Source organism: Oryzias latipes, chromosome 23 (assembly GCF_002234675.1).
Source record: "Oryzias latipes chromosome 23, ASM223467v1".
Taxonomy (NCBI): Eukaryota; Metazoa; Chordata; class Actinopteri; order Beloniformes; family Adrianichthyidae; genus Oryzias; species Oryzias latipes.
Genome location: NC_019881.2, coordinates 2,793,085 through 2,811,000, shown reverse-complemented (window position 1 = coordinate 2,811,000; position 17,916 = coordinate 2,793,085). Strand labels below are relative to the sequence as shown.

The window sequence follows — 17,916 nt, the reverse complement described above, 5'->3', positions numbered from 1 at the left end:
TCAGACACGGTTGTGTTTTTCCACATACCTTACATGTTTCGACGGATGTCTTCCATCTTCGTCAGAGTCTTCCTCAGATGGTTGTGATGTGACGGATGTAAAAACAGATGATTGTGACTGAGGCGGAGTCACCTGTCACAGTTTGACAGGTGACTCCACCCTTTGATATCTGTTTTATATAAGTCACATCACTACCGTTGGATGACTCTGACAAAGACGGAAGATATCTGTAGAAACACGTAAAGTATGTGGAAAAACACAACCGTGTCTGATAATAGAAGAACCTAAGATGTCAGTTATCGACAAAGACACTATGAACTTTATTGAAGTAAAGTAAACCCTTGTTTTTCACGGGGGTTACGTTCCAAAAAGACCCCGTGATAGACAAAATCCGTGAAGTAGAAACCTTTATTTTTTTAAACTATTATTATACAATTAAATACTCTATTATACATTGTAAAGAAAGAACAAACCAATTTACAGGCTCAAGCATTTGTTTCACAAATAAAAGTACTTTAGAAACCTTTTTTTCAACAAATAACTCTGTACTGTACTGTCAAATGATAATTTTAATGAATGTGAACAGAAGGCTTCAAATCGCGGAGATTAGCCCCGCCCACCGCGACCAGAGTATTGGATTAAACGGGAGAAAATTTAAAATGATTATGAAAAAAATACAAAGTACATTCAGACAAATAGTGACTCAGGTGTATTTCACTGCTCTACAGACTGAGCCGCTGCATCCTGACTCCGCTCTGCAGTGTTTTCTTCTTTTGAAGCCCGTGGTGCAGCTGTGTTTGTTCAGGAGAAGAACACAGTGATCGGCAGTTGTTGTCGCTCTTTTTTCTGCTTTGCAAAAAGATCCTTATACACCGACATGCCACCATCAAGAGAATTTGCACGTACGTAATGAAAATTTGGCAAGCTGATTTACGTACGTGTACATATTAAACTGCAACGTTATTGACGCACGGGTAGAGAAGAAGCGGAGTGACTTTTTAGCCAATCAGAATGCAGAACACAATGCACGATGCAAATCCGTGAAGTAGCGAAACCGTGAAAAGCAAACCGCGTTATAGCAAGGGATCACTGTAATTAAATCCACTTATGATGTCGAGATCGAAAAGAAAAAAATCAAGAAAAAGTCAAAAAGCGGTCAACAAACAAATGCGGCGACCCAGCTCACCTCCCCCTTCCATCTTACACGGGAGAAAAACCCCAGGTGAGTCAAAATCACTTAATGTCTCCCCCCACAAACATGTGACCCACCCACTAGCTGATTACTGAGTCAATGACCGCCAATAATACTATAATTAAAACACTCAAAAACAACGTTCATTCAAAATAAAAAGCACAGTTAATTCATGGCACCTACAGGGTTAAAGAGAACTACTTGATCAAGAATCAACCAAACCACGTCTCTGGTGGCTCCAAAAATGTTTACCAAAACAAAACAAATCAAATAAGGGAATACGTCTCTGTTGAAAAAGTGTTTCTTGAATAAAGCTCATTTCTATTTAACTTTGTTGGAATTTACAGGTAGGGTGGGCGGTAAGATGTCCGAATATTTTCCGGTATGGGTGATTACCTGGATCAGGTGTGTCCAGCCAGTTAAAAAGGGGGGCAGAGTGGGGCATGTAGAGAGGGGAGAATTAAAAAGAGGGAGCAGCATGTTTCTAATGAAGCTAATGAGCTCACAAAGTATTTCCTGAATTTAAAACCAAATGAATTGGACTTTTTTTCTAGATCCATATTATTATTGTTAACTGAAATGACCGCTGTATAGCATGTCGGACGTCAGCTGCCTAAAGGCCCATATTGGCCCACCTCAGATAAGCTCTGCTCATATTGGTCTTTTATCAGCACAGCTTCACATGGTGGAGCCTCCTGGGGTTTAAGTCCTGACCCCCACTCAGGAAAGATCCCCACCCAAAGTGAAGTAGAGCGTCTGAGTGCATTCCTCATTTCCTCAAACGGTAAAAACTCCAAATATTTAACATCACACACTCAAATTCTGAGTTAGAACAAACGCTGATGTCTATTCTGAAATTCTGCAAATAAATCCTCCTCATCTTCTCCTTTGTGATTTTCTTCATCCAACCCTCTTCATCATCCGCCTTCCCGCTGCAGAGTTCTGCTATGTCTTTAAAAAAGCAGCACACTGAGTGGGAATCCCATAAAGTCATTACAGGCAGACGTCTGAGGCGGAGAGATAACAAGTCACTCTCCGCCTCAGACGGGGGTGGCATCTCCACATGTTTGCCGGTTAGGAGGTGGACGATTCCCCGTGACATCCAGATCGACAGATGTGTACGCCAGGAAACACCAGCTTGATCTTGTTTCCACACACACACTTCCCCAGAGAAAAAAAACAAATAAAAACAGAGGTGGAAATGATCAAACGTCACCACGGTAACATCAAATACAATGGTCAAAGGTTCCTTTGCAACGATGTGAACTCTGGTCTAACTGAGAAAATGCTCCAGAAAGGGAGTCCATCCGTGTATTTTCCAAACCCACTTATTCTTATTCAGGGTCATGGTGCTGCTGGAGCCTATCCAGTTTGCTGGTCCATTACAGTCAGACAGCCAAAAAGCTTTTTTTCCAAATATTTCATCCTCTTGAAAGGGCTCATCACATTTAACTTTTGCAAGCAGAAAACCTGTTTTTTTTTTATAATAGTAATATGAAAATACAAAATTGCCCTCAAGTCATAAAAAACAACCAAAAAAGCCACATTTTCGACCATACGAATAATTCCACATTAAAACAATAAAAAAGTTGTGGAAAAATAAAGGTATTGGATCATATTTTTTATAAAAGATTGACAATTTACTTTATGTATGTGTTTACGGTCAAAAAAAGACAACATTTTCAAAATAAAACAGCCTTAAATCATGAGATTACCACAAAAATAAAACTAAAAATGTTATCGATTGTATTTCTGACCACAGCAACATGAGTAAACCTGTGTGTACCTGGGGGATAAAGAGCAGAGAAGCCCCAAAAATTAGGTCAACGGGGACATAAAAAAGCTTTTGTTTGCCTGGTTTCAAAGTGAAAGTTTAATGAGAGATGCAGGAGAAAAATGATCAAGTAAGAATTAAAATGACAAATCTTCGTTTGCGTTTTTTAACACATTTTTTCATCACTTGAAAACAAAATCCAAACAGCTTTTCTAAAAAAGCATTTTCATCCCTTTTGAAACATTCAATGCCGAGTCCGTTCAGATGCACACTGATGTCAATGATTAATGAAAGCATCAGATTTATTTCAAGTAGCACGTAAACAGAATAATCTGAGGATTTTGATCTGAGACTGGATTACTGCATGTCATTACCTCTCCAAAAAGAGAACAGTTCCTCTCATATGTCCACCTTACTTGTATTTTATAGATGTCTGTAGACAAAATGCAGCAGACAGAACTCACAGGAGATCCTAACCCCTTGTGTTGTCCTAGGCACTTTAACATTGGGAGTTGGGTCATCTAGACCCACTAGACCAGACGTGGGCACTGAGGGCCGCATTCCTGCATGTTTTCCAGCATACCCTGCTCTGGCATGTTCTAATTGGCTGGACACACCTGAAGCAGGTAATCAGCCATGAGTAGGGCAAGATTATTGGCTGGACACACCTGAACCAGGTAATCAGCCATGAGTAAGGCAAGACTATCTGGAAATCATGCAGACACACCGGCCCTCGAGGCCTGGAATTGCCCGCCCCTGCACTAGACAGTACTCTGAACCTTTTTTCTTCAATGAATTGTGATCTTCACTGGTGTCCATGGATTACATGAAATCTTTCCACCTTTATCCACCTTTGTCATGGTAGGGGGAACACGTCAATGGAAGAGTGGGGTCATCTGGACCCCACAACATAACACAAGGGCTATGGAGAACAAACGACTGGAGTTTCTGAAAGTAACAAGAAACTTGAAAGTATCATTACATGTATTTCCAGAATTAAGGTCTCTTAAATGTTTGGATTGAGTTGATCTTAGTACTGGACTTTTTATGTTTAAAGTTCAAAAACAACGTTCCCCTGCTAAAATACTGAGTTTGTTTGGAATTAAAGTAAATGATTGTGATTTATGGTGGTCAGAACTAATGCAATAAAGAATCACATTTTTGTTTAGGGGGTCAACATGTGGAATTTATTATCTGGCGATCTGAAGAATGGAAACTCCATAAATCAGTTTTAAAAAATGCATACATTAAAAATACTGTATATCAAAAATAACTTCTGGACTGAGAGACTCTTGTGGTTGTGAAGTAATTTTTGAGAAGTGTTTTTGTTTTTTCTTCTTTTCTTTAATTTAGGTTCTATCAGTTTGTGGGTAGATTGTTACGGTTTACGTTTCTTTGCTTTTGTGTTTTGTTCTGTCATGTTTTGATTTTGGGTTTCCAGGGGGGTAATCCAGGAAGCATGTTTAAACTAGCCTGACTTTAAGCCTGAACTCTGGCTGAAATCCGCCTGAACTTGCTTACTCTGGGTATGTCGGTTCCAAAAGACCGGATATGAGTTAGCGTAATTACGCTCGACTTGGTAACCCTGGGTTAATGCACGTGCACAGCAGGTACATAAAGACATTCTCAATGGATCACCGATTTCCGGAGTCACCTTAGAAACGCGTGGTGAAAAAAAAAGAAAGCGCAACACTTGAGACGGAAGTGAGACGGAGTCTGAGATTTTAATGACGGCGTATGAAGATTATAAGACCATCAAAAAAGTAACACGACTGCATCATCAGCAAAAGAAAGAGTTTCTGCTTGGAGACAAAGAACAGACAAAGTAAACGCACGAGTTTCTGATCTTATTTCCATTTTTCCTTGTGACGCATATATATGTATAACTTATCCAATTTTGCCAACTGAAATGAATTACTTCTATTGGTAACAAGTCATTGAGTTAAATTTATTCAACCTAATTTCTTACGTCTATAAAACTTAATTAGTGTTTATACAACTCAAATTTACATATTTATCTAACTAAATGTCATATTACTCCAATTCAATTAATATTTTTTCCATCTTAATTAATTATGATTCTTGAACTCTCATATGTCTAAGTTTGAGCCGGCAGATATACTCAATTGTATAACAATAAAAAGAAAGAAACATTACACACGGAATGCATACATTCATTTACCAATTTTCTAATATGATCAGAATGGTACTTTTAACAAGTGGTGCTATATAAACTCATCATCCTCTCCTTCACTCTCACTCATGGTGCAGAGATTTGAGCTTAGTAGGACAAAATATCTCGACAAAACACAGTAAAACAGCTAAACAACTAAACACATTTGGTCAAAAAGCCACACTTAAACCCAAATCCGTCCAGACAGGCAAAGGGAATGGTATCCCAGAATCCCTTGCGGTGCCGATCTAACAGCAGCACCAAAGTTACACCTACTTAATTGAATTAATTTCGATGAAAGTAAAATAACTGTCTGATAACTACGTGTTATTTATCTTAAAATATTTATCTTAACTGAAGCAAATAATGAAGTTAGATCAAAGTATAAAGTTTATTTTTCCAACATCCATATGTGGTCTTATCACCCTCCCATGGTGGAAAAAGTATTATCTGAGCTTCTTCATCCACTAAATCATCTTTAAATGGACACGCCATGCTGCTTCACCTCTCTGAAAACAAACTAACCTTCAACTAAACCTGCTCCAGACCAGGTTATGTTCAGAGCATGAGTTGCTATGGCAACCTGACATATCCTGAAACATACCTCCATTTCTGGAACCGAAAGCTGAAGTTAACCGCTTCCTTAGCCTCAAACTTACCGTGGGAGCTAGCATAACCTGCTTTCTGGAATACCCCCCTGAACCGTGGTTCGACCAAAAGAAGCATTTGGCGCTTCATACGTCATCAACCACGTGATCTGCGCTAGTTGCTACACGCCTCGAAACATGATGCCGAACCAGTCTGCTTCATGAAGGTGAAACAAGCGCCAGGCGTCTGTGTGAAACGGGCAATCCCTAGTTTTAGGTGAATTTTGTTCAATGTTGATGTTGATATTTTAAGTTTGTGTGTTTAACATAACCGACATATGTCTCTCTCTCTCTCTCTCTGGTTCCCTAAAACAAATCAGATTGACTGTATGTATGCAGAGATTTTCTGATGATTGCATTTTCATAGTCAGTTGGCATTTTCCTGCTTATCAAGCCACCAATCCCAATTGTTCCACGTCTATCTCCCTTTTCTAATCCACATTTACATTGGTAGGCCACAATGTAAGTCTGCCATGGAAATGAACCACACCTGCAGTTTTGAACTTGTCCATAAATGCCCCTGATGAAGTTGTTGTTTACCCGTCGGCATTACCATTCAGGGAATCAGCTTTCACTGATCCGCACAGGTGGGTTTGGCAGTGGGGTTTTTTACGCCGGATGCCCTTCCTGACACCACCCTTTACTTTATGTGGGCTGGGGACCGGCACAGGGAGACCCAGATTTGGGCCTTTTCATGGCAAGATATTTGGCAGTAGAGCAAAGGGCCATGCTTGATCCCTGGTTTTACCCAATGAGTTCTATCGCTAGAGGAGAAAGGCAGAACATTTCACAGGCAAGGACTATAATTTTTTTCTTTTAATGCTGCAGGGGCTTCATTAATCGTACACATGTTGACATGCATGATGCTGCAGGGCGTACAATTTGCTGTCGACATAAATGTAAATTTTATTTTGTTAAACCTATACAGTACACAGCATATTAGGACTAGGCTATTATGGTAATATAGATTTATACATTTCTGACTCAGAGACTGAACTTTTCTTGCAGGTTTCCAATGGATTCAGACTTAAGGAAAAAGTGGATCTTAGCAATAAAAAGAGCTAACCCAGATGGATCACTGTGGTACCAGCTAGAAATACAGTCTGGCTATGTTCAGAACATTTTGTGGAAACAGATTTTAATAAGAGGCCAGACTGTTCGCTTGAAACCCGACACCATAACATCTGTGTTACACAAACTGATCACTGACATGAATCCGTAAATCTATTGTTTTTCTTTTTTTTCTTTTTTTAGGGTAAATCTATAGTTAACTTTTGGACTTATTGTTGACTTATTATTGATTATTATTGATTATTATTATGTATTGACTTCTTATTTATTTAATGTTATTATTTATTATTATTATTGACTTATTGTTTGACTTTTAATTTAAATTATTTAGAAAAGCCCAAGAGGTCTAAAACTTCTAAATGTTTAGAATTTTTTTTTTAATTTAATTTTATTATTTTGTTTTATTTTATTTATTTATTTTTTAATTCTTTGTAATAATTTTATTATTTGTAAGTTGTCCTGCAACTAAACATTTTTTATTAAAGTTTGAGCTTTTAAGGCTGACTGTTTCCTCTTATTTATCCCTTGTGCTATCTTAGATGACCCCCCACCCTTACACTGACGTGTTCTCCCTACCATGACAAAGGCGGATAAAGGTGGAAAGATTTCATGGAATCCATGGACACCAGTAAAGATCACAAATCATTGAAGAAAAAAGGTTCAGAGCACCTAAAAAAACCTCTGGAAAGCGTTTTACTGCAATATCAGACACAAACTCAAAAAAAAAAGAAACAAACCTCCAAGTTCTACTGATGGATGCTGGGAAGCAAGGCCAGATACAGGCACGGGGAGAAATGCCCCCCCTCAAATGCCATGACTGCCCCCTCCAAACATGATAGCCAGCAAAAATCTAAATGTATTAAAGAAGGAAGTACCCAAACAAAAGAAAAAAGAAAAAACGAATAAATATAAAAAAGAAAAAAAATATTCTAAAGAAAAAAAATGGAAAAGCAGACATGAAAATAAAAATAAAAAAACGATAAAAGCAGCCTCAACAGAGCTCAAACCAGTGTCCTGCTTATGCCCGTCCCAAGCCCGGAAAATGCAGACTACGTTCAGAAAGAGAAAACCTCACAGAGTTTAAATTTGTATAGATTTCTTTTATTTTTTTTCTCTTTGTTTTAACTTCAGACTAGCATCTACTCTTCACTACGATGGCGTGACACTGGTGCTTGTTTCGGATTGTTTTCAATATTTAAAGAAACTTACATGAAATTCCTCAAGAGCTTCATCCAGTGTCGCTCCTGGGTCAAGACGCTTCTGCCTAACTATGTAGGCATAAGGGGCCTCCCTGTGCCGGTCCCCAGCCCGGATAAAATACAGGAAGAGCATCTGGTGTAAAAAAAAAAACAATCCCTGCCAAATCAGCTTTCACTGAATCGCGGTGGCGACCCCTCATGGGATGTGCCAGAAGCTGAACAACAACAACATCATTTTACTCGATCCTCCAAAGGAGTTCATCTGCGTTCACACTTCAGTGACTCGCACCAGGGTTCACTTGCAAGCACCTCAAGCTAGTAGGGGCGCTAATGTGTCTAAAACACAAAGGACGAGTCCATTGATCTCTGTGTTTTAGACACAATTCTGACTCTGAACTTGCACAGCAAAGTAACCCAAATGACTTTAAAGTCATTTGGGTTACTTTGCTGTGCAAGTTCAGAGTCAGAATTGTTAAAGTCTGGATTTAAACCTCGAGGAGGAACATGAAAACAAAGAACTTGAAGCAAACAGCGTCTCATTGACGGTTGTGTGAAGCAGGAAGTCCCTGCAAACACCTGATGCCTTCAGAGGCTTTTGTGTTTTTCACCCAGCAAATAAGATTCAAGGTCCAAAATTCTGGATTATGGTATTATTATTAAAAAAGTTGAGAGCTCTTTCAGAGTCCATCAAAAACACAACTGCACAGGTTTGTGTCTATTTGATTTACGAAACTTTCATCAAATCTGTTTGCTGTCATTCCGGAAAGTTGAGGTTATGAAAAAAAATGTGTTTTTTTTATTTAAAAAGATTTATTTGAGAAATCTGATGAATGTGTTGACTGTAGTTCCACATATCAGTCTGGGTGGACGTGGATTGTGTGCTGGTTCAAAGCTGCGCCCTCTGCTGTATCGCTGCACTAGTGAAGGCGCCGTTGGCGGGCTCCTCCCGCGTGATGGCGTTGAGGTAGCGCCCCGCCCTTCTGTCCACGCCGTTCAGTTTCCCTTGCAGCTCCTGGGCCTCCTGCTCCGCTTTCCGCGCAGCTTTGCGGGCGTTCCTCAGGGAACGCTTCAGCTTCCGGACGCGCTCCTTCAGCTGCCGGTTCCGCTTCTCCAGCGCAGCCAGGCGCTCCTGCAGCTTCTGGCTGCGCTCCTCCTCCTCGAACAGCGCCACCTGGACCGAGGAGCACAGCAGCTGCAACAAAGAGAGGAAGAGGCCTTCTTTATTTTGTAAAAGCCTCACTTCTTGGATCTTTGATCATGTGATTCTCTTGGAAATGTGCACAAAAAGCTCTTGTTGTCATGATCAATATTATTTTCTGTGGGGAATTTTAGACACTTTTTTGTGTAAATGAAACTTTAAAGCTGTGACATAATTGTTATTCCCTGCTAGAATCTCTTCTTTCCTCAAAGGAAAACTCACTGAGACACATTGTTGTCCAAATCAACAGTCCTTTAGTTTAGTTTTATCTTGTTTTATTTGACGCACCTTTCATTCAATCTTCCAGCTTGCTCGTCTCCTGCTCTTCTGTCTTTCCCGCTCTCTCTATCTGTCTGTCTCGCGATAATTCAGGAACATTACAACACACATCCAGCACTGACGCACAACCACAAAGCACAATGCTGGAGATGCCCCCCTGCTGCTGCCATAATTGTTCAAAAAGTCCTTTAATTCAAGCTACAGAAAGTAAAACAACCACTACTATTACACGCCTCCAAAACAAATTATATCTATTCTTCAGTCAAAGACATGAAATCCCTTCTATTTCCAAACTTGCTCCAGGGTTACTGGAGCCTATCCCACCGACTGTTCTGGCGAGGTCATCAGTCTGTCACAAGGCCGCACCACCACATACACCAGGGGTCCCCAAATCCAGGCCCTTCAGGGCAGGTGTCCTACATGTTTTCCAACCGACCTCCCATTGAAAATCCTTATTGGCTAAACACACCTGATCCAGTTAATCAGCAGCAGATGAGGCAGGGATTCTGGAAAACCAGCAGGAGGCCGGCCCTCCAGGCCTGGATTTGGGCACCCCTGACATACACTCTCACACCTACGGGACGATTGGATTCACCAGTGGACCCATGAAATATGTAGATGGACTGTGGGAGGAGTTCCTGGAGAAAACCAAACATGCACGAGGAGAACATGCAACCAAAACCAGCTCGGATTCAAACCCGGGACCAGCGCTAACCACTACCCCACCGTGCAGCTAAACATATGAATTCAATATGAAAAGATAAGCTTAGAGAGCTAAATGTATGGAGAGAAATTAGGATTTGTGCGTGCGTAATTCTTGATTTGTGCGTAAATTAGGGTTTGTGCATAAATTTGGATTTGTGCATTATTTGTTACTCACATAATATGTTTTGTGTATAAGTTAAAAAAATATAAAATGAAAAAAATACAAAATGCAATTTACATATGCACAAATTAAGATTGCCCGTGAAATCCAGATCGACGTATTTCCTTCAGTGGGTGTAGCAGGCCTTAAAAAAACTTTAAAGGAAAATAAAAATTATTATCTGAGAATATGACATTCACTTTTAAACGCTAATATATATGTTAAAAGTATATTATTCTCCGAGACACCGAATTGATACAAAATGCGTAACAGGAACGACCAGTAGGGGGCACTGGTTTTTTTTTCCGGAAAAATCAAAGGCAGTCAGACTGAGAGAGTCACGGGAAGAATGGCGGCCCATCTCGGTGGTCAGCGCCCCGAAGTAAGTAGCCTCTATGTTCAACACTTACATCTACTGTCTTCATGTATTGATTGAGTCATTGTCTGGGAAGGCTGATAGGAAAATTCTAATGACTGAGCATTCCACTGGTATTTAAACGCAGCACTTACGGACGAATTTGTGAGACGTGAAAACAGTCTCACGGTAGATCCGTGCGTAACTTTGGCTTCGTGTGTGCGTAACAAGGGATTTGTGCGTGTTTTTTAAAGATGTGTGTGTGTAAATAGTTTCAAACTGTTGCAATCTTAATTTGTGCATACGTAAATTGCATTTTGTATTTTTTTCATTTTATATTTTTTTAACTTCTACACAAAACGTATTATGTGAGTAACAAATCACGCACAAATCCAAATTTATGCACAAATCCTAATTTACGCACAAATCAAGAATTAAGCACGCACAAATCCGACTGAGTCTAATTTCTCTCCATATAAATGATACGTTTTGGATGCTTTGAGTTCAGAGACTCTTTAATACATTTCTTCCTTCATAACACGAAGACAAATACAGGTTTTTTGTGTGTGGCTAAACTGAGGTTTGTAAATAAAGTGCCAATCTAGGGTGCACAGTGGAGCAGTGGTTAGCGCCATTGCCTCACGGCAAGAAGGCCCCTGGTTCAAGTCCCAGCTGGGGGACCTTTCTATGTGGAGTTTGCATGTTCTCCCTGTGCATGCGTGGGATTTCTCCAGGATCTCCAGCTTCCTCCCACCGTCCAAAAACACCCTTCATAGGTTCATTGGTTACTCGGTTACTTGGTTAGTGAGCCTGCATGGGTGTGTGTGATACGTGGCCCTCTAGAGACCTGTGCAAGGTGTCCCCTGCCTTCACAAATTTGGCCCCACCACTCACTCAAAAACTCCTGCAACTCTGTGAAAATCACTTTTTGACATCGAAGTTTTTGTGGCACATCTGGAAATTTGGGAATTTTCTACATTTTTTCCACAATACGGGAAAGGCGACTTCTTTACAAATTTCTGTTGACCTTTGACCTCAGGAAGAACCCGCCATCTTGACTTTTTTTTTTAAAAGAACCCCTTTTGTTACCAGGTATAGATGTTCGTTGTCACCTTCTAACTCCTCGAGGATCATTTGGAAAGGATTTAGGAAAAAAGAGCGGATTTAAAAATTGATGGCCTAAGCGTGACAAGCTCGTAAACGTGGCGTTCCCCCTTTGCTCGCACATTTTTTACCAGAAGATTGTGAAAATAATTCACGGTTCAAGCTGGAAAAAATGATGACATACAATAAGAATATATTAGGATTGTGGGCGTGGCTAACAAAAAAACCTTTCGTGTTCTGCTTGTTTTGTTCTGTCTTTTCTTTTGCGTCTGTGCTGGCTGGCCGTGACTCCGCCCATTCTCCTGTGGAGCCACTCCCAGCTGCCTGCACTTACGGTAAGTAATTAGTCTCAGTGTATTTAAGGAGCTCTGCTTCAGCGTCGGCTCCTTCTGTTCCCTGACCTCTAGTACTTTTTTTAAATTTGCCTTTGTGATCAAACCCCTTGGACGCTGTTACAAATGTGCTGGTTGTTCTCTCCCGCATCTGGGTTTCCTCCTGCTGGCTCATCCGGGACAAATCCTCCGTTACCAAGGAAATTCAAAATTTTACTTTTGCCAATGCTTCTTAAATTTACATGGATTTGTTCGCCACCCTTAGGTGACCAAAAAATGCAATGGTTGCTATGGCGATAAGGTCAACCAATATTTTTATTTTTCCTCCATTTGTCCCGTGGAGCCCTGACCAGTATAGCAAAGCTAGACGGCGAGGAGCAGCTGCTCAGCCAGTGAGGCGGTGACGATGGGGGCGGGTAGCGCCTGTGGGCCATACAACGCCGCTTGCTGCCTTAATTTATCTTTACTTTTCTATTTATTTATTTTTTCTTTACCAGGGACAGTTGAGGATTTACAGCCGGACTCTTTCTGCTGCGCTTTTTAAGTTTGGACAGTGGTCAGAAACCTTTATGCTATATCCATTTAAGCAACAAGTTAGTAAAACATAATGTATTATGATATAACAAAATAAAATTACTGAGCGTCTTCCAGAAAAAAAAAAGACTCTCAGGAGTTTCAGGCTCAGCAGAGACTCGTCTGTCTGTCTGCTGGTGAGGCAGAGCTTTGTTTCTGAGGCTAATTGAGGCTTTTGGCAGCAGACTGCAGTGGAGGAGCTCTCCTGTCAGTCTTTCCGGTGGGGCATCTGGTTCCCATGAAACTGCACCCAGGGGCAAAGCAACCCCCAGCGCCGGCTTTTTGAGAGTTTTTGTGTTTATTCTCCATCAGAAGAATCTCAAAAGTCCTGAGCACAGAGGAAGCGATGCATCCAGGAAAAAAAAGAACATCAGATAGTGAAGTTAATCAGGAAATGTTCCCAAACATGTTCTATTCTCTAAAAAAAAAGAAAAAGAAAACATCTGTTCTGTTGTGTTTTGCCTGCAGCATAAGCGCTGTGCGTGTAAATGCTCGTAGAAGGACTGCCTTTGGCCGCTCTGTGTGTGACCCCTGACCCCACACAGAGGGACGGACAGCCCAACAAACACTGCAACCCGCGTCACTCTGCTGATTTATTTATCTGCGTCGTTTGCCCTGAAAACCAAACCAAAACCACCTCTGGAAAGCGTTTTACTGCAACATCAGACACAAAAAGACACAAACCTCCAGGTTCTACTGATGAATGCTGGGTAGCATGGGGGAGAAATGCCCCCCCCCCTCAAATGCCATGACTGCCCCCTCCAAACATGATAGCCACCAAAAATCTAAAAAAATAAGTACCAAAAAAACAGATACATAATAAAAAATAACAACAAAATAATATGAATACTAAAGACCAAAAACCAGCGTCCTGCTTGTGCCTGTCCCAAGCCCGGTAAATGCAGAGAACGTTCAGAAAGAGCATTCAACATAAAACCTATAAAACAAATCAAATAGATCCAACATAGATATAGAAAACTAGAGCTGCTGGAACGCGCTGCTGATCTTGTTTTAGAATCAAGTCTGATTCAAAAGATTTTGACTTGAAAGAAACTCAATGAAATAAATGAAATAAATAAATGAATTCAGGATTTTCCATCCCAAACCATTTTATCTGTTCAGGGCAGATAAATGTACGATGCTTTTGGGAAATCATCAGAACTCGGATTAATAAATCTAAAGGGCGTGTCCCCAATTACTTTATCTATCAATCAACTCTTCAGTCAGGAAGAAAACTTTCTCACAACTGTGTGTGTGTGTGTGTGCGTCGTCTTGTGTACTTTAAGTTCTTTATCATGGTTTTAATATACGTAAAATTTGCTTTCAGCTGTGCCTGTCGGTACTTGTTTGTTTTTGCTGTCTCCTCTGAAACGAGGGGGCCCATCTGAAGGGGTCTTATCCTCCAAACAAATAAATAAATGGGAAAATGCAGCCACTACGTACATTTATGCACATGTTACACGGATGAAAGTTGGTCGCACGTGAATATATGTGAAAGAAAGTTTATACGTGAAATTTTCACACATGTATCACGAATGAACCACGTTAAAACGGCAGAGGAAGTACGAATAAACCACGCACAGAACACGTAAATCAACGTAGATCACCAACCTTGTGTGATTATTGCGCTGTTCATATGCGATTCATTACTGATTTGTGTGTCAATCAGGTCATTTCATTGTCCTGTGTGCGCCGTCTGTTAGACATACGAGGAACGGTTGAGGAAAGACACAAATTTGCATCCGCATCTCACAAAAATCACTCACAATTGTGTAGGATTAACATAATTACTGCATCCAGGTTGATTCCATCGCAGAAGCAGGATAAAAGCTGTCATCTGGACATGACAACTTTCAATTATCGTAAACAAACAAACATTGTCAACAGCTCCAAACCGAATTCACATAGAGACCCGTCGGCCAAACAGACGTCTGCGCACATCGACAGATGACAAAAGGCATCAAACACTTCGGAATGACGTATATCACGCATGGATCTACGAAAACCGAAATGCCGAATGTGGAAAATGCGCAAAATGTACGAAATGGCATTGAGCATAAATCTTATCCTAAATATTGCTTTGAACCGTCTTATCGTGCAAACGCGTGATCAGATGTCGTAAATAAATACAGATATTTTGAAGTCGACCCTAATAGTGAAAAATGCATCTATTGTTTCATGGAAAAATGTTTTTTTAACTAATATTTTACTGAAATCATTGGTAAAAAAATGATGTATAGCAGTGTTTTTCAACCGGTGTGACTAGTGAACCGTGGGAAATTATCCATTCACTGATCTAAAACATTTCCCATCTCCAGGATTTCAGCTCTGTGTTCATCCAAACAGGCCCTGATAAAACACTGAGTAGTTTGGAATATGAAAAATCATAAAATACTTTTTTCTGATTCTATTAAAGACATTTTGATAATGACGAATCGGAGAGAATGACGGTACCGCGATTTAGCTGCAGCTTCAGCTCTGTTTTCTGAAAAGTCCCGCCCCTTTAACTGTCTCCACCAATCATTCTTGGAGGCTTAATCATCCGTCATCAGTCTGACCAATCAGAAATGGTTAAAAGTCTTCACTTCCTTGTTCTGATTCTGCTCCTAAAGTCTCTCAGTTCCAACAGAAATACCAGCTAAAGCTCGTCTTTAGCGGTGTAGCTTTCCACAGAATCTGGTGTCAGACCGTGGAACAAGTGAACAAAACACTGAAGCTCAGAGAAGAGAGTCTGTCTGCCATCACTACATCTCCCATGATGCATTGGGTTAAAGTGACAGCATCTCAACGTACAATGAGTCTTCCCTGTTAAACGTCTTAAGCCACAACAAACACACAACCAGTTTTTCAATCTTCTTGATGAAATCAGAGGTCAGAGGTCAACAGTTTAGTTCTCCTTCCAGGTTTGTGTTTCTTAACAGCCAAACATCCCAGAGTTTGGTCCAAGTCATCTTTCTAACTGAAACACTTTTCTATGAACGTCTGGATTATTTTAGATGTTAAACTTAAGAAGAAGTAATAACAACATTTAAGAAACAGGATGAAGGTGAAGTGGCCAACAGACACAATTAAACTAAATTCCAACAATTTAATCATCTAAAAAGAAATAAAACATTTTTGTTAAAGTTTTCAAAGACTTCATCTTTGATTAAGACAAAAGAAAAACTAATAAAACTTCAACATGTTCACTTTTTGTGGAGCTACAGAAAACATAAATACAATGTTAATCTCTTTGTGTAAAATATATAAACATTTTGATCATATAATTGTTCAAAAAAATTACAGTTGCCTTTGCACCAACATTGAAATAAATGTTAAATAAATAAATCACTATTTAGAAAGAATATGTTTGTGAGGTTACATAAAATACATAAAAGAGGGAAAAAACAACTATCAGGGTAAAATGTCAAATAATTTAGTTTAAAATTATCAATGAAAACTAACTTAACTTTTATTACATCTTTTAGAAAAAACAGCTACAACTTCTTTTTTTACTGCCACAATTATCCCAAAAATGCCTGTGAGATCATGGAGGGACTGTAGTTTAATACAGACTATAGAGTTTCTGCTTTTTTAATGTTTGGATGCTGGTGTGTCGTGAGATTTTTGTCAAGAATAAACGTGCCTTGGCTCAAAAAAGGTTAAAAAAAACACTGATAGAACTTCTCCATTTAGACTAAAGTGATGAGTAAGGATCAAGTTTTCTTTTTAGTTCCAGCTTGTGGGTTGGGAGACAAGCCGACCTCAGGGAAAGAACTGGTGATAAAAATGGTCGGTCGTGTCAGGTCAGCGGAGTTAAGTGCCTATTAGTGAAACTGTTCTGATGTGCACATGAAAACCACTTCCTTTTAAAGCTGTGAACTGATCTCTGACATTTGTCCTTTGAACCTAAACAAAAAAGTCAAAAATTCCTCATGAAAATGTTTATCAAATATTAGTAGTTTGAGTGAATCCTGCCTGCATTTTCTCCGTCAGTTTGAACTCCTTTTCGACATTTTTTCTGTCAGAGATTTCAAAGGTTAGCGCCTCACCCTGCTGTCCTCCTGGATGTCCCACTCGGGACTGAAGGAGTGCAACAGCTGCCCCCCTTCTGAGCAGTTTGCAAACTGGAAGAGGCTGGAAAAAGTGCGCCGGTTCTCTGCTGTGTCAGGGAAAATAGCATCTTGGAAGTTGACGCCATGAGGAAGGATGCTGTAGTTCTCATCCATCCTGGGAAGGAGAGTGAAGAAAGCGATGGAAGGATGGAGGAAGGAGGAATCTTTTTAATTAAATCCCAAATTACTTCTTTAAAAACAACTTTTATTTGTGGAAGTACTTTTTTGTTGGCAAAATCTTCATTTTAATTTTTCACTAAAGAAGGTCAAGGGTCCATTCAAGGACCTCCAGTGTGCTTCTCACCTGAGGAAAAAGAAGTAGGAGTCATTTTCCATGACCGTGTGGGACTGGCAGGACAGGTAGCCCAGCCCGGTCAGGTTCAGCCTGGATCCAGAGGGCACCTCTAGCATGCTGCCCCATGCTTGGTCGCACAGCAGCTCCACCTCCGCCGAGTACAGCAGTCCGTCCTCCGCGCCCTCGTATCCATACGCGAACCCAAAGGGCAGCGAGTTGAACAGGCTGCTGGTTCCGATCCCCAGGGGCTCCCGGTGGATCGCCAAGACCCGAGCGTACACGATGATCTCCGCCAGCTCCGCCCGGCAGCCCTCGCTCAGCGGCCGCCACTCGGATGGCAGCTGGCAGCCGCGCGTAAAAGTCTCCAAGTGCGCAAAAACGCAGAGCGCAGTGGCGAGGACAGCCGTGGCAAACATCCCTTCAGTAATTTTCTCACTTCAACTTTGTGATGTTTTCTTTCTTTTAGTTGTTTGGTTTCAGTTTGAAAAATCCAATATTGCGTCTCATCAAGAAGTTCCCACAAAAGTGCGTCTCTCTTCAAAAGTCCATCATGCCGTGCTGTCTCACCTGGGCGCGCGAGGATGCTTCAAAAACACATCCTGATACTTTGAACTAATAATCCCAGGATGCTGTGCGTTATGTCCCTCATTCTTTTCTCAGAGTCACAGTGCCGAAACGCGCGTGACGCTGTTTGCTTGGCTCTCCTGCAGCTGGAGCGACACGCTGAGCGAGCTGCGCTGCGTTCACGGACTTAAACAACCACCT

The 17,916-nt window shown here is 40.6% G+C and overlaps 1 protein-coding gene across 1 annotated transcript; it reads right to left on the bottom strand.

Moving 5' to 3' along the window:
• Positions 1–7,875: 7,875 nt before the first annotated feature.
• Positions 7,876–17,916, bottom strand: ccdc3 (coiled-coil domain containing 3). The gene is made up of 3 exons (XM_004086958.4): positions 17,161–17,916; positions 16,794–16,971; positions 7,876–9,248 (listed from the first exon to the last, which is right to left on the bottom strand). Exons 1-3 carry the CDS (start codon positions 17,565–17,567, stop codon positions 8,943–8,945), a joined length of 891 nt encoding a protein of 296 aa, XP_004087006.1. The 5' UTR covers positions 17,568–17,916; the 3' UTR covers positions 7,876–8,942.